Raw genomic sequence first — 27340 nt, 5'->3', positions numbered from 1 at the left:
CAGACTGAACTATCTGTTCAACAGTCAGAGTTTCTCTGACAGGAGGACACTCTTTACACTTAACTCAGCACAGAGACACTGAGGAACCAGGAGACCAGAGTCTAAATCCAGGATAAAGAGGTTCAGTGAATGTGGTGTTGAAGGTGTGGAGGTGGATCAGAGTGTCAGAGGAGACTCTGTAGAAGGACAGAGTGCCAGCAGGACAGTCCACATACACTGCTACTCTGTTAGAGACGGAGGAGGAGGGTGGATGCCGAAATGTTTCTGTGTTAAGGTGACAGACACAGTAACCTTTTAAATCGGAGCAGCTCAGACTCCAGGATCGATCATTCTTTCCAAACAAGCACTCAATACTGTCTCCTTTCCTTCCAATTCCTCTGTAACTCACTGATATTCGAACCTCTTGTGTCCATTGAACCTCCCAGTAACAGCGACCAGTCAGACCATCTCTACACAGCAGCTGAGGATAACTGTCATCAAATCTGTCTGGATGATCAGGATATGACTGAACCTCCTTCACATGTGTCACCTTCCTGTTGTTGTCAGACAGTTGTAGTTTTGTGTTCACTGTGTTTGTGTCGATTGTGAGTCGACAGGAATCTGATGGAGAGAACAAACACAATCCAGCTGCAGTTATTGATCCATCATCTGTTCATTGATTGACACTTTGATGATGACTCCTGACATCAGAGATGTGAATGAGTGATGTGACAGTTTGAAGATGGTTGAATGTGGGCTGCTTTGTTTTCATCAATCACATTAAAAACACACTTACACTTCCTCAGACCTGGGATCAGCCATCGGACTCCAGCAGGCTCCACCCTGAAAGGAGGAGGGGGGTCAGAGCAGCACAGTCTCTTTCAGCGTGCACACATGGACATTACCTGAGAGAGGTGCAGAAGTGGCTCAGAGACCAATTACCCCATTATGGAAGCTTGTTTCTGCCACTTAAAAAAAAGAAAAAAATCACCATCCGTAAATCGAAATTTTGAGTTGTTTTCTCACAATTTCGAGTTACTTTCTCGAAATTTCAAGTTCCGAGTGGCAATTTTTTTTTCCAAGAAAGAGGTCATTTCCTTGTTACCCAGAAACAGATGCAGCCACTGCATGCATACTCAAAATGGGGTAGCGACAGTATCAGTGAGCTAGCAGTTTCTAGGAAACGTGAATGGTCAAAATGTCTTCTAGCAAAAAACAGCTGCATAAAACAAAGAATCAATGTTTTCATGTCAATCTGTTGGAGAGCTGATACCTTCAGCTTCCTGCTTCCGGTTAACATCCGGTGATCTACGGATCACGGAGCTTCCTGATTGGCCACGCTAAGTCGAAATTTCAAGTTATTAATGCGAAAATTTGAGATACATATCTCGAAATTTCAAAGACATAACTCAAAAAAAACCTCAAAAACCCCAGGAAGCTCTGACTTGCTTCAGCCTGCCTACCCTCTTGGACCCGCTCGTGTATCACTACATACGGACCACCCTCCACACTCACTCATTCCTGCCTCACGGACCATCGGTCCCCACGGACCATCGGTCCCCACGGACCATCCAAACCCCTTCTGCCCTTACGTGCCCCTCCTGCAGATTTCACTGTTCCTGGATTCAAGTAGGGCTCTCTCTTTTTGTTTGGAATTTTCAGTTCACTCCCTATCTCAAAGAATCTCACAACAAACTGTCTCCTCATCTGCCTAGAGAGAGTTTCCAGTTTCCCTGGAGTCTGTGTCCCACGAAAGCAGCTGATAACCTGTCACCACACTGGATTAATCTGCAAGCCCATATTGCTAACCATATCATTGATTGTGTATCCAATAAATTGTTTGCAAATCACTCAATCCGCCTTGTCCGCTTCTGCTCTTGGGTCCACTTTGCAATCCTAACTGCTAGTTGTGACACTCTTTATGTACCACAGGTCTTCAAAGGGGCTGTAGTTAAACCACTACTTAAAAACCATTGCTGACCCAGCTGTCTTAGCTAATTATAGGCCAATCTCCAACCTTCCTTTTCTCTCAAAGATTCTTGAAAGAGTAGTTGTAAAACAGCTAACTGATCATCTGCAGAGGAACGGTTTATTTGAAGAGTTTCAGTCAGGTTTCAGAATTCATCACAGTACAGAAACAGCATTAGTGAAGGTTACAAATGATCTTCTTAGAGCCTCTGACAGTGGACTCATCTCTGTTCTTGTCCTGTTGGACCTCAGTGCAGCTTTTGATACTGTTGACCATAACATTTTATTACAGAGATTAGAGCATACTATAGGTATTAAAGGTACTGCACTGCAGTGGTTTGAATCATATTTATCTCATAGACTCCAGTAGGGCTTCAACGATTCATCGATTAACTCAATTAAATCGATTCTAAAAATTTATCGACACAAATTTACTGTGTCGATGCTTCGTTTAAACTCTGCAGCGCTCAGCTGTCTCGGTGTAAGCTGTGCTCCTCACTAGCATTAGCAGCATTAGTGCTCCGTCGTCTTTTTGTGGGTTTATTGGTGGCTGGCAAACCAACACAGAACTGCATTACCGCCACCTACTGCATTGGAGTGTGAATCATGCACGCACACATTCTAAAAAGCTCTCTGTCGCTGCGATGGATTTCCTTTAACAGAGTGGATCATCGCTAAAGTTGTCACCTGTCTCGTAAAATACAGAACCCAGTGTTTAACGGGACTCCGTGGAATATGGCTCCGTTCCGTACTTTACGGGACGGGTGGCAACTATCGCTGACATGCATTTCCACGCCTCCACTGCTCTTCTGTGTGTCTGTGCGTGTTGTGCTTGCTGAGAATTTCAGCTGTTATTTTTGTCCTTACTTCAGCTGTAGCTACCAGAACTGGTTTGCTAGCGACCATGGGCCATTAGCACTAGCGATGGCTCGGTACCGGAAGGCCCGCCCCCCAGGACCGAGGGGCTCCGTCAAAATATTTTTTAGGGCCCGAGCACGAAACGTGCGAAGGCCCTATTGTAATTGCTTCGTTTATTTTTTTTTTTTTTTATTATTCAGGCAAATGAATTGGCTTTTTGGGGGCTTTATCATATTCAAAAACTCATGAAACTTTGCACATGCATCACACCTGGTGAAAATTTAAGTATTTTAATGGGCTCGGGCAAGGGCCCGCCAAAATGCCTCAGTAGCGCCCCCTAAAGTCCAGCCCCACCGCTGTGTTTCACGTACATTTATGAAACTTCATACACATGTATATCATGTCCAGGCGCACAAAAAAATCCTCCTGGAGCCATGCCCTAAACCCAACAGGAAGTCCGCCATTTTGAATTAATTATGCAAATTTGGCGATTTGCACCCCTCACACTTTTTTTTTTTTTTTTTTTTTTTTTTTTTTAAAGCCTGTCATGTCTGGTAGATCTTGCAAGCAGAACTGTGATCTGAATGCGTTGTTGTGCCAAACATATTTGCTATTTCAAGATGAGCTCTATAGGTTCTCAATAGGCTCTTCTTGTTGATGTTTTAACCCTTTATTTTATTTATCTGAGTTATTTTTCCACATACTATGTAACAGCCAGAGCTGACAGGCTGAAGAAGAGGAAAATAAAGAGAAGAAAAAGGGAGAGAGAAAGGGAGCAAAAAAAAAAAGGGGAAAGAGCACAAGTCTATTAATCAGATACTTCATCACTTTAACATATAAAAAAATACTATCAATACTTGCAAAAATAAATTTGTGTGTGAAAAACAAAACTAACAAAGCATGTTACGCACACCAACAATTTTGTTGAGTTGTGATTGAGTGGGCGTTTGTGTCTGTGTCATGTTTGTGTCTGTGTCATGGAACGTACTTACCAATGAGGGCAAAACGCTGCAGCTCCACCCATCAGAAGCCAGAGGCAGGTACGGAAAGCCCCCGGAACCCCAGGCCACCAGCAGCCCACCAAGGGCCAGGAAGACCCCCGGCCACTCAGTCCAAAGACAACCGCACACCTACCCCAGCAGACGGGAGAGGGTGGTCTCAGACGGAGCCCCCCCAGTCGAGGAGCGAGGGCTCCCGGGAACCCAAGGCGATGAGAAGCCAGCCCCCCCCCAGCGGTCAGCCCCCTGCACTGGCCGGCGGCAGGGCTCCCGGGCCCACGGCACCCAAGGACCGCCCGACCCTCCACAGAGCCCCCCCCCACGCCGAAGAAGCCAACGCAGCCCCGCACCGCACCCCCCCGGGGGGCAGGCCAGCACCCACGCCAGAACACCCAGCCCCACCCAGGAACCCCGAGGCACCCCCATCCCAGGGGGGTAGGGGGGAGGAGGCAACCAGCAAGGAGCGGCCAGGAGGCAAGGCACAAGGCCCAGACCCAGGTCCAGCCATACATACAAACACACCCAGACACCCGTGTACACATTTATACACAGATACTCATACATGCCCATACATACTTACCCACACACAGATATGCCATACATACACATTCACTCACCCACCCATACTCACGGAGACGGTGACAAATACACAAAGACACACATTCATCCATAGCTACCCACCCTCTGAAGGCGGGGCAAGTGGAAACCACCCCAGGGCCAACAGCGACCCCAGGACGCCACCAGCCCGGTCCCCAAGGAACCACCCGACCCCTACCCCGGGCGAGACGCAAGAAATCGGGGTGTAAGATGACCCATCCACCCCTCCTCCTCCCCAACTTGTAGGTCTATGTGTTAATGTTTGTGAGTGAATGAGGTGTATAGGGTGCAGTTAAAATTGAGGGGACAGTTATGCCACAAGCGCCAACTGTTGGTCGTCAGCGCTTGCCCACACTGCCCCCCCAAAACCCTCCATGTCTAAAGTGCAAATAAAATTTGGAGACAGACAGTGACGAGGATCCGAGTGGGGCCACCTCAGCGGCCCATCTCATCAACCTCTGAGTAACATGCCTGCCCCAAAGGTCCTATGTGTATCAGGTTGTAAGTGTGTATGTGTTGTGAGTTATAATGACTAAAGTGCAATTAAAACGGAGAGGCAAGTGGTGGTGCAGCTCTCCACGTGGCCTCTCCATCCTACATCTGTGAGTGATGTGTATTCTGTGTGTGTGTGTGTGTGTGTTTGTGTATGGGGAGGGGGAGGGGGGGGGGGGCATATGACCAGGAAAAATCCTGGAAGAAGAGAGCCAGCTGTCCGCTGGCTCAATAGGCACCCCGACCTCCCACACCCCAGCACAGGGCAGGGGGAGGTGAGCCCGGGGCCGCGGTGACAGCATCCCGGAGCACTGCAGCACCCGAGGTTGGCGCCCTCGCCCCCACCGCAGAGGGCGGCCCGCTCCTCCTAGATGCCCATTCACTCAACAATAGACACAAACAGGCGACAGGACATACTGGCCTGGGCATGGAAATGCAGTGCCCAGTCCCCCCCAACCACCCCACCGCGGCCCCATCCCCCACCCCACCCCCCTGCAATGCAGGCACCCCAGGGCCCCAAAAGCGTAGACCGGACATCCCGACGTCAGGCCAACCCACCCCACCCGGCGGCGCGGCCGGGACAGCAGAGGCCCCCCCCGCGCCAGGGGGGGCCCACCGGGAGCCGGCGCGGCCCCAGTGCCGGGGCCCCAGACCCCAGCCCCCAAGCCATACAGGGAAGACCAGCCAACCGACCGAGGGCCGGCACCACCCCCCCAAGCACCCCGCCCACACCCCAGGACCGAAGGCAGCACCATCCAAGCCCCCACCACCATCAACCAGGACAGGCACACAGACATCACCAGAAGGTCGCCCCAGGACCCCAGCCCCAGGAGGCTACCAGCTACCCAGGCCCCCGGAGTCCCCCCCCACCCCCCCACAAAGCACATCAGGAGCAGAGCCCGCAGCCCATCACCCCCACTAAGTAATGGAGCTGAGCAGTGGGAACCAAAGAGAGTCAAATTCCTCCAATTTGTTTTTAGAAGAAGCAGACATTCTCTCTAAACTAACATGATCTACTAATAAATTTCTGTACTGAGTAATACATAGTTTATTTTTTGTCTTCCAGTTCATGAGGATCATCTTCTTAGCGATGCACAAGGCAGTAAGAACTATGTGTGATATATTTAACTCCATAATTAATTCACTGACATCACCTAAGATGCATAGTCTGGGGGAAGTTGGGATATGACAGCTAAACCATGTGGATAGATCTTCACAAATCCTCTGCCAAAATCTCTGAACTGGTACACAAGACCACAGAGCGTGTAGATGATTATCCTCTGAATTGCTTGTACAGTGGGTGCATATGTTTGAGTGTGTAAGGCCCATTTGGAACATCCTTTGTCCAGTGTAGTATGTTCTATGGAGAATCTTATATTGTACAAGTTGTATTTGGGGTCTTTTAGTCATTTTGAAGATATTTAAACATATTTCTGTCCATAAATTTTGATCCAGGTTGACAGAAAGATCACGCTCCCATTTTGTAATTGGGAGGGAAACTGAATCATCAGTTTTTATTAATAATTTATATAATTTTGATAACAATTTTGGGGTACAGAGGTTAAGAAATTCTGTTACCCAAGTAGGCATTTCTAGATTCAATTGATTAAGGTTAAATCTTCCCTGTAGGACGGACTTAACTTGTTGATATTCCAGAAATCTACCGTTGCCAATTCTATATTTTGATATAAGTTCTTGGAATGTGATAAAATTTCCATCTTGGATAATATGTTCTAAGTTATTTATACCCTTATCACGCCATAACGGATAATTCAGCATTTTCTTTTTCTGACAAATATCTGGATTGTTCCAAATGGGTGTTAGTTTACAGGGGATGAGTGAAGACTTAGTTATTTTTAAAAATTCCCACCAGGCTGTCAGAGAGGTATTTATACTAAGGACTTTATAGCAGTTATGATGTTTAATACTGGAACTAATGAAAGGTAAATCTGAGATTTTTATTTTTCCACAAAACGCCTGTTCTAGATCCAGCCATGGGTTGTCTAATGAATTGGATTTGATCCACTTTGAAATATACTGCAATCTACTGCTTAAGAAATAGTAATAAAAGTTTGGTAATTCTAGACCTCCACTGTGTTTTGGCTTTTGTAAAGTTTTTAAGCTTATTCTTGATGGTTTGTTTTTCCATAAAAATTTTGAGATGTTTGAATCTAGTGACTTAAACCAAGGAAGAGTAGGTTTATTAGGGATCAATGAAAATAGATAATTAATTTTTGGTAAAACCATCATTTTAATGGCAGCAACTCTCCCCATGAGTGATACAGGTAAACTGTTCCAACGTGTGAGATCATCCTCTATTGTTTTTAATAAGGGGATATGATTTAATCGTACCAAGTCTGAGAGCCTGGCGGAAAAATTTATGCCTAAATATCTAATATTTCCTGACTTTAGTGGGGTCCTAGAGGTTCTCTGGAAATTACAATTCAGAGGCAAAACTGTTGATTTACTCCAATTGATAGAGTAATCAGATATAGATGAGAACTTATCTATCAGTGTGATAGTCTTCAAAAGAGAGCCTTGTGAATTCCCAAGGAAAAGTAATACATCATCAGCATAAAGGCTAAGTTTATGGTCCATATTTTCAGTTTGAATCCCTTTAATATTTACATCTTGACGGATTGCTGCTGCTAGCGGCTCAATGAAAATTACAAAAAGAGAGGGAGAGAGTGGGCAGCCCTGCCTAGTGCCCCTCTGCAGACTGAAACTTTGTGAAATGAGATCATTTGTCCTAACACGCGCATTCGGAGAGCTGTGTAGTGTTCTGATCCAGTTTATAAAGGATGAACCGAATCCAAATTTTTGCAGAACTGCTAGTAAGAATTTCCAATTTACCCGATCAAATGCCTTCTCTGCATCTAAAGACACGATTGTCGTCTCTAATTTGTTAATAGAACAATAGTCTATTATATTTATCAGTCGACGTGTATTATTGGCTGAGTGCCGACCCTTGATAAAGCCTGTTTGATCTGGATGTACAATAAATGGAGTAATACTTTCTAATCTTTTGGCAAGGGCTTTGCAAATTATTTTAAGATCTACATTAATGAGAGAGATTGGCCTGTAGCTGGATGGGAGTGTGGGGTCTTTGCCTGGTTTAAGAAGCAGGCTAATGTTAGCAGAGTTTAAGGTTGGAGATAAGATGTGGTCATTCTGAATCTGAGTTACCATTCTGAAAAAAATGGGAGCTAGCTCAGACCAAAATTCTTTATAAAACTCGGCTGGAAAACCATCTGGGCCTGGGGCTTTATTATTTGGGAGATGCTGTAGGGCTTCACTAAGTTCACACAATGAAAGAGGTAAATCCAGAGCTGCAGCCTGGCTGTCATTTAGTTTTGGTATATTTATATTATTAAGAAATTCTTCAATTTCAGTATCAGATGGGTTAATCTGTGGTGAATATAAGGCTTCATAGAAGTCTCTGAAAGAGTTATTTATTTGTTGTGGGTCATGAGTAATAATACCAGTCGAGTCTTTAATAGAAAAAATAGCTGTTTTTTCTTTATTCAGTTTTAATTGCTTGGCCAGGAATTTTCCAGATTTATTTCCATGCTCAAAGTTTTCCAAATGCAGCCTCTGCAACATAAATTGTGTCCTTTTATCAATTATTTCATTTAGCTCCAGTTTCAGTTTCCTCAGGCTGATAATTGTATGTTCTTGTGGTGAAGCGGCATAGGCAGTTTCTAAAGATTTAATTTTTTGTTCTAATTCTAACACAAGTGCTTTTTCTTTATTTTTCCTATGCGAGCAGTAAGATATTATTTTGCCCCGCATTACTGCCTTTCCTGCTTCCCAAAGAACACCTGGTGATATTCCTGGAATATCATTATATTCTAAGTATGCTGACCATTCCTTTTTGAAATAATTAATAAAATCTTCTTCTTTAAGTAATGATGTATTAAATCTCCAGTTCCTGATTGGTGGTGTGACTCTTTTCTGTGTCAGAGACATAGACACCGGTGCATGATCGCTAATAGTGATAGGGTGAATCTGAGTGTCTGTGATATCCATCATTATGGAGCTGCTAACTAAAAAGTAATCTAAGCGGGAATGAGATTTGTGTACTGGTGAGAAATAACTATAATCTCTCAAAGTAGGGTGATGTGAACGCCAAGCATCGCAAAGTCCAAAATCCTTCATGTACTGTTTAAGAATGTCTGCAGACTGCCAGTTCCTCTGACTCACTGCTGTACTGAGCCTGTCAATATCTGCATTAAGTACCAGGTTGAAGTCTCCTCCTATTACAAGTGTGGTGTCAGAGTGATCTGAGAGTGAAGTGAACAAAGCATGAAAGAAGGAGGGGTCATCAACATTTGGTCCATATATACTAGCAATACATAAATCTGTATTCTGTATAGATAAATTAAGTATTATAAATCTACCTTCAGGGTCTATTGTACTGTTGCTAATGTTAAAGTTTATCTTCTTGTTAATCAATATAGCTACACCTCTTTGTTTGGAGTTATAGCAGGCTGAGTACGTGTGAGGGAACTGTGGAGAGGAAAGAGTGAGCACAGATGTTTTGGACACATGTGTCTCCTGTAGAAAAACAACATCTGCTTTTAAGTCTTTTAACCGATTAAAAATTTTTAGTCTCTTTTCCCTCGAACCAGCCCCGTGCACATTCCATGAGACAAATCTAAGTGTGCTCATATTTAAACTAACTGATGGACTGTTGTGTGCTCACTAAGGATGTGTGTGTGTGTGTACATATGTTCTGTATGTTGGCGTGTGCCCTTTATATTGATGTGTGCGTGTGTATGTGCGCTGTATGTTGGTGTGTGTGCATCTGCGCTGTATGTTAGTGTAGTAAACTGTAGCATTGTAAGTGACGTAAACATATTGCTGAGTGCAGAAAGAAAAAAGACGTGTAAAAAGTGACCTAAGTGACATAAGAATGAAATTAGATGAGGGGAAAACAAAACAGAACAAACAAACAAACAAACGATCACGGTACTATGCTGACTCGTCGGCGTTAATGGTACTACTTAGACAGATTTAGACTATTTAATGGTACTGTTTAGATGGTTGAAAAAAAAACTCAGAAAAGAACGTTAATATGGACACAGATCACCTGATCGATCAGCAGAGCCATGGCGTGGTGTTTTTGTCTCGGTAAAGCTGTCCGTTTACATACAGTTTGTCCACGGCGATGACAGCCCGGGAGCCTTCCTGCATGAGCTTCTTCCGGATAGGGAATAGAGCCTTGCGTCGCTCCAGAATCTCCTTTGGAAACTGGTCGTTGACGCTGAAGTCCGTCCCTCTCAGCTCCCGGCCGCGGCTCTTCACCAGCTCTTTTTCTTTGAAGTGTTCGAATTTGGCCACGATCGGTCTGGGTCTGCGTGCTCCGGGTCGCTTCCCTCCCAGGCGGTGGACTCTATGGAAGGCGATGGTCTTCACGGCGTCCTCCGGGAGCTTCAGGTGAGTTTGGATAAATTCCTTCACTGTAGCCTCCGGGTCCTCCTCTGCCTTCTCCGGGATACCTGAAAACACAAGATTTTCTCTCATGCTGCGGGCCTGAAGCTCGATAATCGATTCTTTAATTTTCTTATTTTCTTCTGAGAGCCGGGTCGTTTCCTCGGTGAGGGAATTCACCGACTCTCTGAGGACAGCGTTTTCAGCAGCCAGTGTTTCCACCTGATGCTGGCTGAACTCGACTGACACCCGCAGGGCCTGAAACTCCTTGTGAAGGATTTCAACCAGGGCCAAGCGGGCATCAAAGCTGGACAATTTGTTATTAATGGACTCCACAATGTCCACAATATTGGTGGTGGGTGGCGAAGTTGCCTCTGGGGAATCTTCTGGGCGGCTTCTTTTTGTGGACGGCGTTGCTTTGCTGGTGGAGGGAGTCGGCGTCTTGTCTGTTTTCCCCATGACGACTCGCTCAAAACACCCGTCGATGTACCGCAGCAAACTATCCAGGTCCTCTTCACCGTCCTCCAGATTGTTGTAAATAATTTAAGTTAGGCTAAGAAACTACCTATATTTTTTGGTTTTAAGCCTGTCTAGTTATAAATTGGCGAAAAAAAAAAAAAGGCTAATCACGCAAATGTTTGCTGATAGAGTCACGCCGCCATTAACGATACTGCCGAGATTCACAAAGTCTCGCGTGACTACAGCATAGTCTCCTCACACTTTTTCTAATAACTCAGAGGTTTTAGACGTTATCATCTTCATATTTGGTTTGTCTAACCTACACCCCCAGGGGAATCTAAATCTCAAAAATGGTGAGTTTTTGCCAAGGGGGAGGGGTCCTTATGCCCCCCTGAATTTTGATCATTCGCCATGAAATTTTGATTGCCTCTCATTCATACCTACATGATCCAATGTGCATCAAACTTCTTCAGTGAACACATACATATGACAATATTTAATAACAGTCGCAGCGCCACCTAGTGGTAACAGGAAATGTCATTTTTTACACTTGGAGGTCCAGCTCCAAGGCGGTTGAGCCGAACCATCTCAAATTTCACCTGGACAGCCTTAAGAAGTTGGACTTACTGTGTTTTCAAAATTGTGAGTTTTTGGCAAAAGGGCGTGACCCTTATGGGACGGCAAAGTTCGATGATTTGCCATGAACACACAAATGGCTGTAACTCAAAGCCAACTTGCCCAATCTGGCTCAAACTTCAGTGGTGTGATAAGCACCCTGTCCTGAACAGATTGATATGCATAAAGTCCATAAACGTTAGAGCGCCACCTAGTGGCACCTGGAAATATCATAAAACAGCATGTTTTTGGAGCAGCCCCGGAGCTACATTGTATCTACATGTATGAAAATGTAGAGGCTCATGTAACATCCTAAGACGTACAAAAAAGTCTCTTGGACCCATACCCCAAACCCTACAGGAAGTCGGCCATCTTCAATTGAAAGTGTCAATTTTTGCGATTTTCAGGCCTGTTATTTGAAACATCTTCTCCTAGGGCATTTCACCCACTGACACCAAATTGGCTCCAGATCATCTACACAAGTAGCCCATCAAAAGTTATTCATGGTTCATATTGGACAGTGTTGCCATGGCAACCTTCTGAATTTGGACTTTTTTCAATTTCAAATTCACAGACATTCTAAACATCAGCCCCTGGGCTGTGCTTTCTCTGTGTATCTGAAAATGTGCCTGCTGATGTAAGATGCTAAGATCTACAAAAAATTCTCTTGGACCGATAGCCGAAACCCAACAGGAAGTCAGCCACGTTCACTTTAAAGTGTCATTTTTGCAGCATTTTTCGCCTTTTTCAGGCCTTTTTGAATCAACTCCTCCTAGGGCATTTCTCACAGTGAGACCAAAATTGCTCCAGATCATCTACACAAGTAGCCCGTCAAAACATATTCATGGTTTTGTAGAATATTGAACGGTGTTGCCGTAGCAACCCTCTGAATTTGGACTTTTTTTCCATTTCAGGCCCAGATAGGTTCTAAACATCAGCCCCAGGGCTGTGCTTGGGCTGTGTATCTGAAATCGTGCATGCTGAAGTAACATCCTAAGACGTACAAAAAAGTCTCTTGGACCCATACCCAAAATCCAACAGGAAGCCTGACATGTTCTAATTAAGGTGTCATTTTTGCAGCATTTTTCACATTTTTCAGGCCTGCTATTTGAATCATCTTCTACTACAGCATTTCAGGCAGTGACACCAAAATGGCTCCAGATCATCTACACAAGTAGCCCATCGAAAGATATTCAAGGTTTTATAGAATCTACAACAGTGTTGCCGTAGCAACCCGCTGAATGTGGGATTTTACTATTATACCACAGTACACCAAACTGTCACATCTCTCTCATACATTGTCCAATCTGTCCAAAACCTTTCAGGCTTAATGGGAGGGTAAGGGAGACCGGACACACCCATCTATCAGCTTTGTTTCACACTCATAACGCCACCTAGTGGTGACATGAAATCAGTAGAATACTGATAACCATTATCCTATGATCATTATAATTTCATTGATGGCTGCAGGCATTACATAGACCATTGTGACACTTTAATTAGTGGGCACTCACCGACGCCACTTAGTGGAAGCGGGAGACGAACGACGGGAAGTACGGCTAGCCTGCTGAGCTGTCATCATCCGGGTGAGCCCGCTACTCTCGTCTGCGAGAACCTCAGAGCGCGGCTCGGCTGGAGCGTGCCATGGGTCGACGCGCGGCTTGGCTGGAGCGCGCCACGGGTCGACGCGCGGCTTGGCTGGAGCGCGCCACGGGTCGACGCGCACCGGGTGCGAGGGCCCGATCATCGCCGCTTGCGGCTTTAATTATACTTTAATCCCTTATTAGTGACTAAATATAGACCTGCAGTAGAAACGTATTTTCGAGAATGCTTGTGAATACAAAGCATTACAACATTACTCACACATGCGCTATGGCTCCCGCAGCCACTAGTTTTTCAAAAACACTCATAGCAGGCAGCGGTTTTAACTGCACAAGCGCAAAGAGAGACGGTGAGCTCAAATAGTGCAAAAGGAAACGTTTTTCCAGCGTCCAAAACAGCAGCTTTTCTCTTTTAGTAACCACCATTAAAATCTTTACTGGGAAACAGCTGGAGGTCCTTCATCAACCACCTGATCAGCAAGTGTTAAGGTGAAGAAAAGAGAACTTTGTAGCTGCTCCATCCACCGCTGTTTGTTCACATGGCGAAAAACTGCAGTACGGAAGTTAAAATATGCAGATAAACTGTTAATAAAAAAAGTATTTCTTATCTGATTACTCGATTAATCGATGGAATAATCCATAGAATATTCGATTACTAAAATAATCGTTTTATGCAGCCCTAGACTCCAGTTTGTTCATGTAAATGGGGAGTCTTCTTCACACACTAGGGTTACTTATGGAGTTCCACAGGGTTCTGTGCTAGGACCAATTCTATTTACATTATACATGCTTCCCTTAGGCAGTATTATTAGATAGCATCAGTTTTGATTGTTATCCAGATGATACTCAACTTTATCTAGTCTTGAAGCCAGATGATGCACATCAATTAGTTAAACTACAATAATCTTTTAAAGACATAAAGGCCTGGATTACCTCTAATTTCCTGCTTCTAAACTCAGATAAAACTGAAGTTCTTGTACTCGGCCCCACAAATCTTAGAAACATGGTGTCAAACCAGATACTTTCTCTGGATGGAATTACTTTGGCCTCCAGTAATACTGTGAGAAATCTTGGAGTCATTTTTGACCAAGATATGTCCTTCAATGCACATATTAAACAAATATGTAGGACTGCTTTTTTGCATTTGCGCAATATTTCTAAAATTAGAAACATCCTTTCTCAGAGTGATGCTGAAAAGCTAATTCATGCATTTATTACTTCTAGGGTAGACTATTGTAATTCATTATTATCAGGCTGTCCTAAAAGCTCCCTGAAAAGCCTTCAGCTGATCCAAAATGCTGCAGCTAGAGTACTGACAGGGACTAGAAAGAGAGAGCAGATTTCTCCCATATTGGCTTCTCTTCATTGGCTCCCTGTTAAATCTAGAATAGAATTTAAAATTCTTCTCCTCACATACAAGGTCTTGAATAATCAGGCCCCATCTTATCTCAAAGACCTTATAGTCCCATATCACCCCAACAGAGCACTTCACTCTCAGACTGCTGGCTTACTTGTGGTTCCTAGGATACTTAAGAGTAGAATGGGAGGCAGAGCCTTCAGCTTTCAGGCCCCTCTTCTGTGGAACCAGCTCCCAGCTTGGATTCAGGAGACAGACACCCTCTCTATTTTTAAGAGTAGGCTTAAAACTTTCCTTTTTGATCAAGCTTATAGTTAGGGCTGGATCAGGTGACCCTGAACCAGCCCTTAGTTATGCTGCTATAGGCCTAGTCTGCTGGGGGGTTCCCATAATGCACTGTTTTTTTTCCATTCACCTTATTTACTTTGTTTATATATATATATATATATATATATATATATATATATATATATATTAGGGGTGGGACTCGATTAAAAAAATTAATCAAATTAATTACAAGCTTTGTAATTAATTAATCGAAATTAATCGCATTTTAATCGCATTTCAATATTTGACATGATAAATATTAATTTAAGTTTAGTTGATGAATAAATCAATATACATAAGCTTAAACTTAAAAATGTTGTTTATTTTCCCACCAGTCTACTACACAGACCAATGAAGGGTGGAAGTGCTCCTGTGATAAGCAAACTCCTGAAATTAAAGTTAAGCATCATAACTGGATAGTTTTATTCAACATTAATGTCTCACTTGTTATAGTTGGAAATTAATCATTAGCTCAGCAGTATTCCTTGATGTTGAAATGTGTTAATCTTGTTTTAACAGCTTATTTTGAATTAAAGACTTAAAATTAAACCACAAAAAGGAGAAAAAGTTCGTTCTCCGTTTAACCAGCTGCTTTTACACAGCTTTGCTTCGCACTCACGGTTACTAGGCGACATGAGCTACGCAGAGGTGACGGCAGCTGATATGAAGGCTAGCTGCTCACTTCCGGGCTTTGTGGGCTGCAAAAGACCTGGGCCGGGTCCTTCGCAGGATGCAGCCCCTAATTTGGACATTGTGCGTCGATATAATCTGTATGCCGGGAACTCGTGCACTGAGAAACGTTCCACGGTGCAAAGTGCGATTAAAATGCATTAAAAATTTTAACGCGTTAATTTCCCTGTAATTAATTAATCGAAATTAACACGTTAAAGTCCCACCCCTAATATATATATATATATATATATATATATATATATATATATATATATATATATAATCATTAATTGTTATTAATCTCTGGCTCTCTTCCACAGCATGTCTTTTCTCTCCCCTCAGCCCAACCAGTCACAGCAGATGACTGCCCCTCCCTGAGCCTGGTTCTGCTGGAGGTTTCTTCCTGTTAAAAAGGAGTTTTTCCTTCCCACCGTTGCCAAGTGCTGCTCATAGGGGGTCATTTTGACTGTTGGGTTTTCTCTGTATTATTGTAGAGTCTTTTCTCACCATACAAAGTGCCTTGAGGTGACTGTTGTGATTTGGCACTATATAAATAAAATTGTATTGAATATTACCACACCATGCAGACCCACCACACGGACACCGGTGAACATCCAGGGAGTGGACATTGAGATAGTGGACTCTTATAAGTACCTGGGTGTTCACCTAAACAATAAACTGGACTGGACTCATAACACTGATGCGCTCTACAGGAAGGGTCAGAGCAGACTCTACCTGCTGAGAAGGCTGAGGTCTTTTGGAGTGCAGGGGACACTCCTGAAGACCTTCTATGACTCTGTGGTGCATCAGCCATCTTCTATGCAGCAGTATGTTGGAGCAGCAGCTTGTCTACAGCTGAGAGGAAGAGGATAGACAAGCTCATCAGGAAAGCCAGCTCTGTTCTAGGATGTCCTCTCGACTCAGTGCAGGTGGTGGGAGACAGAAGGACTCTGACCAAAATAACATCACTGATGGACAAGGTCTCCCATCCCATGCATGAAACTGTTGCTGAGCTGGAGAGCTCCTTCAGTGACAGACTGCTGCATCCCAAATGCACAAAGGAGCGTTACCGCAGATCCTTCCTCCCAGCAGCTGTAAGACTGTATAACCATCACTGCTCCCAACAAAAACCACAATAACCTACACATTGTAGGATAATATATAATATACTGTAAATAGTCCGGCCTGTTAAGGTTCAACACACAGGCACATCATGTACATTGTATATAGTGTTATTATTATTAGTAGTATTAAGGTTAATCTTGTTTGTTGATTTTATATATATATATATTCTTTTCTTAATAGTGTAAATTATTATATTTTTATTTATATTTATAATAACTGCGGCTGCTGTTACACCCAAATTTCCCCTCTGTGGGACAATAAAGGCTGTTTCTTCTTCTTCTTCTTCTTCTTAGTGCTGCTAGGTTTGTTTCATAAGCCAAAAGTCCTTAACTATTAAATGTTACAAATAGTTTTTTTTTTTTCCCACTTTTTTACAAAACTAGGCTAACAGTTTTACCCCAGAGAATTTGTGAACCCATCTCTGCACAGAGATTTATCTGATGCTGTCAGACAGTGAAAATTAAAGACTATTCCTTTAGAGATCAGTTTGGAAAGTTTCTCCAGAGTTACCAAACTAGAGTTTCTTTTTCCAGCAAAAAAATAAATAAAAATCTCTCACATATGTGATTTGAACAATCATATAGGATCAGAGTGAAGGATAAAGAAACAGATTCACCTCCTCTTCTATCAGATACCATCTTTGGCTACAACAGGACTGTCCGTACCTGAGAGTTTCCAGTCTCAGCTGCTCCAGCAGCTTCACTCCTTTCTCTCCTGGATGGTTGTAGCTCAGGTCCAGCTCTCTCAGATGGGAGGGGTTGGAGTGTAGAGCTTTGGTCAAAGAAGAGCAACCTTTTTCTGTGATCAGACATCCTGACAGCCTGCAGACACATTACATACTTTTAGAGAAAATCGTGCAGTTGACTAGACACAAGAAACCCTCTCGAAAACATATTTTAAAAATGAATTGACATTGAGCATCAAAACCTGCATAAAACAGAGCTAAGACTAATCAATGTATTCATTTTTGTCATAATCCTGGGCCATTGGACCAGTGCACCTTATGTTTCTTTAAGTTGTTTAGTTATGCATTAGAATTTTAGTTTGTCATTGTTTTCTGTTTAGTTATCTGTTAGTTCCTGTTTCCTTGATATTATCTTTCCTGTGGTCTGTGCTCAGGTGTTTGTGTTATCCCTCCAGTGTCAAGTCTGTGCTGTTTTGATTCCCATGTCCTCCTGTTTGGTTAGTGTTTCTGTGTCTGTTTGTTGGTCATGTCTTTGTCCCTTGACTTATGATTTGTTTCTCTTCCTGGTGTTTCCCTGAGTGTTGTATTTAGGTTTCTGTGTTGGTCGTGTTTAGGTTCCCTTTATACGTCAAGTCTGTGTGTACCTTATTTGGTTACTTCCTGTTTTATTTTGATAGTCCTTTGTCCTGTGTGCTTGTGTTTAGTTTTACTTCCCCTTGTCTCGTCTGTGGAATTATATTCAGCTGTGCCCCTCACCTGTTGCCTGTTCCCTTGTTATCCCTTTGTGTATTCGTTGTCTGCGTTTCCTCTTGGTCCTTGTCACTTCATAGATTTTCCTGCTGTGTGCCTCACGTTCATGTTTATGCGTCGTGCTTTCGTTTAGAGCTCAAGTTTGTGGTTATGATGTTGATGTTATGCTCCAAGTTTATGTTATGTTTATGCAACATTTTGTTTTTAAAGAGTTAAGTTAAAATTAAGCTCCTCGTCTTATGAGTCCTACATTAGGGCCCACCACTTTTCCAGCCACAGCTACAAATGTGATAGTTTAGTATGCACTTTGTCATAAATAATGTCATGCAAAGACTACAAGATGACAAAAGTAAATTAATTTAGAAAATTATTCAAAGTCTTATTATTAGGTGCAAGAATTTCTGAACATCTGGACCAAACCAGCTTTCAGCGACCAGAGAGGGGCAGAAGCAAAGGAACAACAAAGCCCAGACCCAGGTCCAGCCATACACACAAACACATGCGCACACATTCACACACCCACCTACATGCATTTACCCACCCATAAAGACTATGACAAATGCACAAAGACACACATTCATCAACATCGACCCACCCTCTGAAGTGGGGGCTAGGGGAGCAGATTTACATAATCATAATTAAAAAATTTAAGACTCCTGACCTAAGTGCCTCCAGTTTACAATGTAGACTTTCCAATCCAGAACACAACACTTCCACTCCTGAGTCCTTCAGCTCATTGACACTCAGGTCCAGCTCTCTCAGACTAGAGGACTGGGAGCGCAGAACTAAGGAAATAGCTTCACAACTTCTCTCTGAGAGGTTACAGCCTGCCAGTCTGATGAGACAATAATAAAATTATAAGGTATGTGTTTTTTTTTTTTTCCTAATGAAAAAATGGTAGTGTCTTTAAAACATAAATCTTTAGGATAACTTACAGAGCTTTGTTGGAGGCTTTGACCACTGGCAGCAGCCTCAGCAGAGCCGCCTCTGAAGCAGAGTATTTCTTCAGGTCAAACACATCCAGATCTTCTTCTGATGACAGTAAGATGAAGACCAGAGCTGACCACTGAGCAGGAGACAGTTTATCTGTGGAGAGACTTCCTGATCTCAGGGACTTTTGAATCTCCTCCACTAGAGAACGATCATTCAGTTCATTCAGACAGTGGAACAGGTTGATGCTTTTCTCTGCAGACAGATTCTCATTGAGCTTCTTCTTGATGTACTGGACTGTTTCCTCGTTGGTCTGTGAGCTATGTTCTGTATATTTCAGGAAGCCTCGTAGGAGAGTCTGATTGGTCTGCAGTGAAAGACCCAGGAGGAAGCGGAGGAACAAGTCCAGGTGTCCATTTGGACTCTGTAAGGCCTTGTTCACAGCACTCTGGTAGAGGTGTTGCTCTGTCTGGGACGTTGTTTGTTGTTCTTCCAGCAGATTGACTCCAGAGTTGATGAAGGTCAAATGGACACGAAGAGCAGCAAGAAACTCCTGAACACTCAGATGGATGAAGCAGAACACCTTGTCCTGGTACAGCCCTCTCTCCTCTTTAAAGATCTGTGTGAACACTCCTGAGTACACTGAGGCTGCTCTGATATCGATGCCACACTCTGTCAGGTCTGATTCATAGAAGATCAGGTTTCCTTTCTGCAGCTGATCAAAAGCCAGTTTTCCCAGAGACTCAATCATCTTCCTGCTCTCTGGACTCCAGTGTGGATCTGTCTCAGCTCCTCCATCATACTTGACCTTCTTCACTTTGGCCTGAACAACCAGGAAGTGGATGTACATCTCAGTCAGCGTCTTGGGCAGCTCTCCTCTCTCTCTGGTTTTCAGCATATCCTGCAGAACTGTAGCAGTGATCCAGCAGAAGACTGGGATGTGGCACATGATGTGGAGGCTTCGTGATGTCTTGATGTGTGAGATTATTTTGGAAACCAGTTTCTTATCCTGGAATCTCTTCCTGAAGTACTCCTCCTTCTGTGGGTCAGTGAACCCTCTGACCTCTGTCACCATGTCAACACACTTTGAAGGAATCTGATTGGCTGCTGCAGGTCGTGTGGTTATCCAGAGGCGAGCAGAGGGAAGCAGGTTCCCCCTGATGAGGTTTGTCAGCAGCACATCCACTGAGGTGGACTCTGTAACATCAGCCAGGATCTCAGTGTTGTGGAAGTCCAGAGGAAGTCGACACTCATCCAGACCATCAAAGATGAACACAACCTGGAAGTCTTCAAAGCTGCAGATTCCTGCTTCTTTGGTTTCAGTAAAGAAGTGATGAACAAGTTCCACCAAGCTGAACTTTTTCTCTTTCAGCACATTCAGCTCTCTGAAAGTGAATGGAAACATGAACTGGATGTCCTGGTTGGCTTTGTCTTCAGCCCAGTCCAGAGTGAACTTCTGTGTTAAGACTGTTTTCCCAATGCCAGCCACTCCCTTTGTCAGCACTGTTCTGATTGGTTCATCTCTTCCAGGTGAGCCTTTAAAGATGTCTTCTTGTCTGATTGTTGTTTCTGGTTTCCTGGATGCTGTTTCAATCTGTCTGACCTCATGTTCATCATTGACCTCTGCAGTCCCTCCCTCTGTGATGTAGAGCTCTGTGTAGATCTGATTCAGAAGGGTTGAGTTTCCTGCTTTAGCGATGCCCTCAAACACACACTGGAACTTCTTCTGCAGAGCGGGTTTGAGTTTGTGCCCACATGTGACGAAAAATTCTCAAGGACACATACACACACACACAAAAAAAAATGGCAAGTAAACAAGTAAACAAAACAGATCTTAACAGAATGTACTGGAATGTCTTCTTAAATGTCAATTTATTTTTATGCTGGTATATGATGGGAAATTGTAAAAGAACATGCAAAAGATATAGTCTTAACATGCAGCCTTCATAATTTTCTACTTTCAGAAATAGATATGTAGAGTAATCCCTCGCTACTTCACGGTTCACTTTTCGCGGACTTGCTGTTTCGCGGGTTTTTTAATCAATATTAATGTAAAATATTTAATGCGGTATTTTAGCTGTTTCATGTGTTTTGCGGTACTCGTTCTTCACATGCGTAGTACGTGTTGTACAGTAATGTATATATTTGGTGTATAATTGTATGGGGACGGTTTATAAAAACGTAAAATAGTGTATAACTACTAAAATAATGTATAAGTATTAAAATAAACATAGCGTCCCTACTTCACGGATTTTCACTTATCGCGGGTGGTCCTGGAACGTAATGCCCGCGATAAGTGAGGGATTACTGTAACATCAATTTTCAAAAGCCATGTTTTTCTAATGCAATTTGCACAAGTGATCTGTGCAAATTGCAAATGTGAGGATGGCCTTCCAAACGTGTTGGAAGGCCATCCTCACATTTGCAATCCAAGGTTGTCTGACACCAGAAAGTGGTGATGCTACCTGCAGTGCCTTCTTAGGAGATCCTGCCCTTTCCTGTGATTTGTTCCATCAAATATTTTCAACTGGAGCAGTCTCGTGATGACACTCTACAGTCAGCCTTTGACGAAATCAAAGTGATGGTCACATGGTGCACCTTGATGCAGCGCATTCATACCACCATTTTGTATTGTTTAGGGACAGATCGTAAAGCATGGGTCATTACACTCACACTGGAGAAGAATGAACCCAGTTGTTGGTGCCTAAAAGCCAGTGGGCGTGTATCTTCCAGGCAGCACATTATAACCTCCTGGTCACATAGGATATGAGAAAACTCTGGATCAAAAAGCACAATGGTTGCTGGAGGTCTAAAATGGGGGCAATGGAAGTATTAAGGAAGGTTCACAGCTTCCTGACCAGCAGACCACAGGTGGTACGAGTGGGTCACCTCACCTCATCCTCCCTCACCCTCAACACTGGATCCCCCCAAGGCTGTGTGCTCAGCCCTCTGCTGTACTCACTGTACACCCATGACTGCGAGGCCACGTCAGAGTCCAACGTCATCATCAAGTTTGCTGACGACACTGCTGTTGTGGGACTAATCTCTCACAATGAGGAGACAGCCTACAGGAGAGAGGTCTCCCGCCTGGAGAACTGGTGCCAGGAGAACCACCTCCTGCTCAACGTCAGCAAAACGAAGGAACTGATCGTGGACTTCAGCAGGAAGCAGCAGAGGGACTACCATCCACTTGTCATCAGTGGTGCTGAGGTGGAAAGAGTGCACACTTTCAAATACCTGGGAGTGACCATCTCACAGGACCTGTCCTGGACTCATCACATAAACATCACCGTGAAGAAGGCCAGACAGCATCTCTACCTCCTCAGGCGGCTGAGAGACTTCAAGCTCCCACTCAAGGTGCTCAGGAACTTTTACACCTGCACCATCGAGAGCATCATGCATGGGAGCATCACCACCTGGATGGGAAACTGCACCAAGCAGGACTTCATGGCCCTAAAAAGGGTGGTTCGTTCAGCTGAACGGACCATCAGAACCGCCCTCCCCAACCTGCAGGACATTTACACCAAGCAGTGCAGGCTGAGGGCCATGAAGATCCTAAAACCGCCCAGCCACCCCGGACACTCTCTCTTCTCCCTGCTCCCATCAGGCCGGCGTTACCGCTGCCTGAGGGCTAAGACTGAAAGGTTGAAGAAGAGTTTTTACCCACAAGCCATCCGTCTGCTCAACTCTGAGCCCTAACTGGACCATTATTGCACAATGTAAATATTATAATCTATAATTCCATGTAAAAGTGTGTATAGTGTATAGTATATAGAGTATAGTGTATAGTGTGAATTACTTATTTTTATTTTTATTCTTCTTATTTATGTGTGTGTGTATGGCTGCAGGTACAAAATACATTTCACTGTGCATTGTACTGTGTATAACTGTGCATGTGACAAATAAACACTTATCTTATCTTATCTTATTATATGGATCACTGGCCAGTTATCAGCTATTTGTGTGCAGCAGCTGCTACAGCAACAGAAGCTGACAATGGCAGTACAGCAGTCCCTTGATTTGCAGGTGTCCCAACTAATGAGTTTTTTGAGATACGATCGGTCACTTGGTCGAATTTTTGCTTTGTGTTGCGAGCAACTATGTGAGTTACAAGTGACTGAAAGTACACCATCCGCGCATTCAGTTCATTTTTTTTTTCCGCTCACTGTGTGTTTTTGTCTATGGTTGTTGATGTGTTTGATTATTTTCCGCATTTATTTTTGGAACATTTCCTTTTTTTAAACCATGGGTCCAAAGAAAGCGAATGCCAAGAATGGTGCTGAAAATGTTGATGACCATGGATATAAAGCATAAAATTATTGAAAAACATGAGCGAGGTGTGCATGTTGCTGTCCTGGTGAGGGTAAAAGCGTACCAAAAAAGGCAATAGAAGGAGGAGAAGATTAATTGAAGCAAGAAAAAGGAGCACCAAGTTTAGCGATCTCCACATCTATCTCTGCCAACATCTTTGTCTGACTTTCACTCACGACCCGTTTATTTCTTTACATTCTCTTTTTGTTATGCTGTATACAGTATTATTTTTATACATTATTTGTTTATAAAGTTCTCTACATTTTTCTTATTAATAAACATTAAAAAACTGTGGTGGTTTTTGGTGGGGGCGGGAACAGAGTAGTGACATTTCAATTCACTTCTATGTGAAAATTTGATTTGACATACGATTAGTTACGAGCTAAGTCACAGAACAAATTAAACCTGTATGTCAAGGTACCACTGTATTGTTAAAACCAGTGCAGTCCAAACACGATGCTAAAGTCTAGGGCTGCATAAATCGATTATTTTAGTAATCGAGTATTCTATCGATTATTATTCTATCGATTATTCGATTAATCGGATAAGAAATACTTTCTTTTATTAACAGTTTATCTGCATATTTTAACTTCCGTACTGCAGTTTTTCGCTGTGTGAACAAGCAGCGGTGGATGGAGCAGCTACAAAGTTCTCTTTTCTTCACCTTAACACTTGCTGATCAGGAGGTTGATGAAGGACCTCCAGCTGTTTCCCAGTAAAGATTTTCATGGTGGTTACTAAAAGAAAAAGCTGCTGTTTTGGACGCTGGAAAACCTTTCATTTTGCACTACTTGAGCTCACCGTCTCTATAAACACCTTCGCCTCTTTGCGCTTGCGCAGATAATGCTAATGCTATGAGTGTTTTTGAAAAACTAGTGGCTGCGGGAGCCATGGCGCATGTGTGAGTAATGTTGTAATGCTTTGTATTCACAAGCATTCTCGAAAATACGTTTCTACTGCAGGTCTATATTTAGTCACTAATAAGGGATTAAAGAATAAAAAATATTTTTGACTGAGCCCCTCGGTCCTTGGTAGCTACAGCTGAAGTAAAGACATAAATAACAGCTGAAATTCTCAGTGAGCACAAGTTCTCTCAAAGATTCTTGAAAGAGTAGTTGTAAAACAGCTAACTGATCATCTGCAGAGGAACGGTTTATTTGAAGAGTTTCAGTCAGGTTTCAGAATTCATCACAGTACAGAAACAGCATTAGTGAAGGTTACAAATGATCTTCTTACAGCCTCTGACAGTGGACTCATCTCTGTTCTTGTCCTGTTGGACCTCAGTGCAGCTTTTGATACTGCTGACCATAACATTTTATTACAGAGATTAGAGCATACTATAGGTATTAAAGGTACTGCACTGCAGTGGTTTGAATCATATTTATCTAATAGACTCCAGTTTGTTCATGTAAATGGGGAGTCTTCCTCACAGACTTTTCCCTCAACATTATGGAGTTCCAAGGGGTTCTATCCTAGGATTTTATCTACATTAAAATGTAAATAAAATGCAGCAACTTGTACCTGAGCAGGAGTGGACACTCCACCCTTTTCCGGCTGAGGACCATGCCCTCAGTCTTAGAGGTGCTAATTCTCTTTCCAGGCTTCACACTCGACTGCGAACGATTCAACTGCAAGCTAGAAGTCGCCACCTGATTGCCGGCAATTCAGAACAAGCTCTGATTGCGGTTGTACAGGGACTGAATGGCCCGCAACAATGGGCCTGACACCCCATACTCCCACAGCACCCCATAAAGGATACCGACAGGGATGTGGTTGATTGCTTTCTCCAAAACCACAAACACATATAGCCTTGATAGGCAACTCCCACACACACTTGAATATACTCAAGATGATAAAGAGCTACTCGAACATTCCGCGAATAGAACAAAAACCATATTGTTCCTCTTGAATCTGCGGTTCAACTAACAGATGGACTCTCCTTTCCAGCACCTGGGCATAGACCTTACTGGGAAGAATGATCCCTCATAGTTGTAGCACACCCTCCAGGAGATTTATTGCTACTTTCATCCAGCATCTATACTTTTTTCCTCCTTTAGTAGTGGATATTTGCCACTGTACATAGATTCCATTCACTGCCTGTACCATTTTGCCCTTAACACTAGAACTACCAGACTCCTGCCAAATGGCAGTTATACCTTTAAATCCCAAGGTGCTGCCAAATGGCAGCTGTGAATTGTGTCATGCAAATGAGGCCAGCACAACTAGACACTAGACGACCCCCTTTCATTTGTAAATGCAGCCATTACCTGCCAGACCTGGAGGTTCAAGCACAGACCTTAGGGGGAGGGGTATGCTTGAGCAGAGCCTAGAAGTCTGAAATGTCTGAGACATCTCTCCTGAGTAGGGACTAGAAGGGGCTTTCAAAATGCACTGTATTGTTTCACTCATCACATTTACTGTATCATATAAACTTTTGACCATTTCATACATTTTTACATGCCCTTTATTCAGTATCGGTCAACAAGACAAAGTAGGCTTCCTATTACCATGTACTGTAAGGAAATTCTAACTGTAAATATCTGTAAAACTATTATAAATAATTTGTGTTCCATAGCCCATACACAAATGCCCTTGTGTAAAGTTGCCATTAACTTTAGAGTGTAAGTTTTTATTTGATAGTGTTTTGGCTCATTTTCAAATAATATTAATTTGATTTATTTTTTATTTTGAAGTGTTGAACTGCCATACTTAGAACTCCATATATGTGTATATATAAGTTCTATGTGATTGTTGTTATGTTATGTTTTTAGGAATACTTTATCTCAGTATTGATGGACAGTTGTATACGACTATAAAAGGACTGAAGACGACCAAAATATTTATCTAGCACATTTTTATTGGTATATTTGTTACAGATTGTCTGAACACATCTGGCACTGCCACAACATCTCCTTTCTGCATTTTCCACATGTCAGCTTGTTGCAATAAACACAACGCTTAGTGGCATGGTTATTCTTGCAGCAACACTTCATCTGGCACAATGCCCTTTTCCCTGTGTCAGGTGAGAGTGGTTGCTGCTGAAGGTTTTCCTTACGCACCTCCTTGGCTGCCATATGAAACCGTGCAAGCTCTCTTGCTAGCTTCACCAAGAAGTCCGTCCGTCTCTCTTTGACCCCAGTGCATGCTTGGTAAAGCACGTGCATTCAGTGCTGCAATGTCAATCAAGTTGTAAAACACAGCGACTGGCCAACGCCATGTTCCTGAACGCACAGTGTACTTTCGCACCATCTGGTCCATGACATCCACACCACATTTCAGGCTGTTGTAGTCGGTGACTGTGTTTGGTTTTTTTTTCCGGGTATCCCCAGTCTCCACCACACTGTGCATGCTACTGAGGATGCAGACAGTCTTTCTCCGTTTGGGCGCGTAAACGGTCAGTGTGGCACCAGAGGTTGAAAACACCTGTGTGCTGAATTCCTCACGGGCCAAAGTCTTTTTGGCGGAGTCTGGAAGCTCACAGCGAACCTTGTTTACTGTGCCAAGGAGTGTGGTCTTCCGGCTGAGCAGTCGTTGTGCTAGTGATAATGACGTAAAAAAATTGTCTGTGGTAACGGTTCTTCCTTTGTCCATAAATGGTTCCATAAGCTTCATCACCACATTTTCCGATAGTTTTTCCCCCTTGGGACGACTGGGGTCTTTGCCAAGATATGGGATGATGTTGCATACATACTTGGATTTCAGGTCACATGCCACCCAGAACTTTATGCCAAACTTGTCAGGATTTGTAGCAATGTACTGCAGGAAACAGCAACGGGTCTTAGTTGGAAAAAGTTGCTCATCTATGGTGATGTGCCTTCCTGGGTTGTAAGAGGTAATGCAGTTGGTAACAAAAGACCCCCAAATGTCAGAGACTGCAGCAAACCGATCATTTGCAACTCGTTCATTGCGTGTGTCCTTGTCATCGAAGCGTAGGTGCCGCATGATGTCCTGGAAGCGGTTTCGGGCCATAATCTTGCTGATTGCGGGCACTCCCAGTGTTGCTGACCATACATCATGCACCGCTGGAAGGCGGACAATCCCTCGCAGGATGAGGATTGCAATGAACACCTTTAGTTCAGGGAGGGCCATGAACCAGTTTCCCTGCTGTGTCTGGCGTGCACGCTGGACAGTCCACTCCTGAATGGTCCGAAGCATTTCCAGAGTGATGAAACAGAGGAAACTC

General features: G+C 43.4%; 1 protein-coding gene across 1 annotated transcript in view; it reads right to left on the bottom strand.

The window, feature by feature from the left end:
* Positions 1 to 27340, bottom strand: part of LOC115796205 (NLR family CARD domain-containing protein 3-like) — a 72290-nt gene that overhangs the window by 38405 nt on the left and 6545 nt on the right. The window contains exons 5-6 of the mRNA XM_030752500.1: positions 18852 to 20616; positions 18578 to 18751 (exon numbers count right to left, since the gene is read on the bottom strand). Of these exons, the coding sequence (XP_030608360.1) occupies positions 18578 to 18751; positions 18852 to 20616 (1939 nt within the window). The remainder of the gene's footprint in view (positions 1 to 18577; positions 18752 to 18851; positions 20617 to 27340) is intronic.

Source organism: Archocentrus centrarchus, chromosome 2 (genome assembly GCF_007364275.1).
Source record: "Archocentrus centrarchus isolate MPI-CPG fArcCen1 chromosome 2, fArcCen1, whole genome shotgun sequence".
NCBI classification, from domain to species: Eukaryota; Metazoa; Chordata; class Actinopteri; order Cichliformes; family Cichlidae; genus Archocentrus; species Archocentrus centrarchus.
This window is presented reverse-complemented; position numbering and strand designations above follow the sequence as displayed.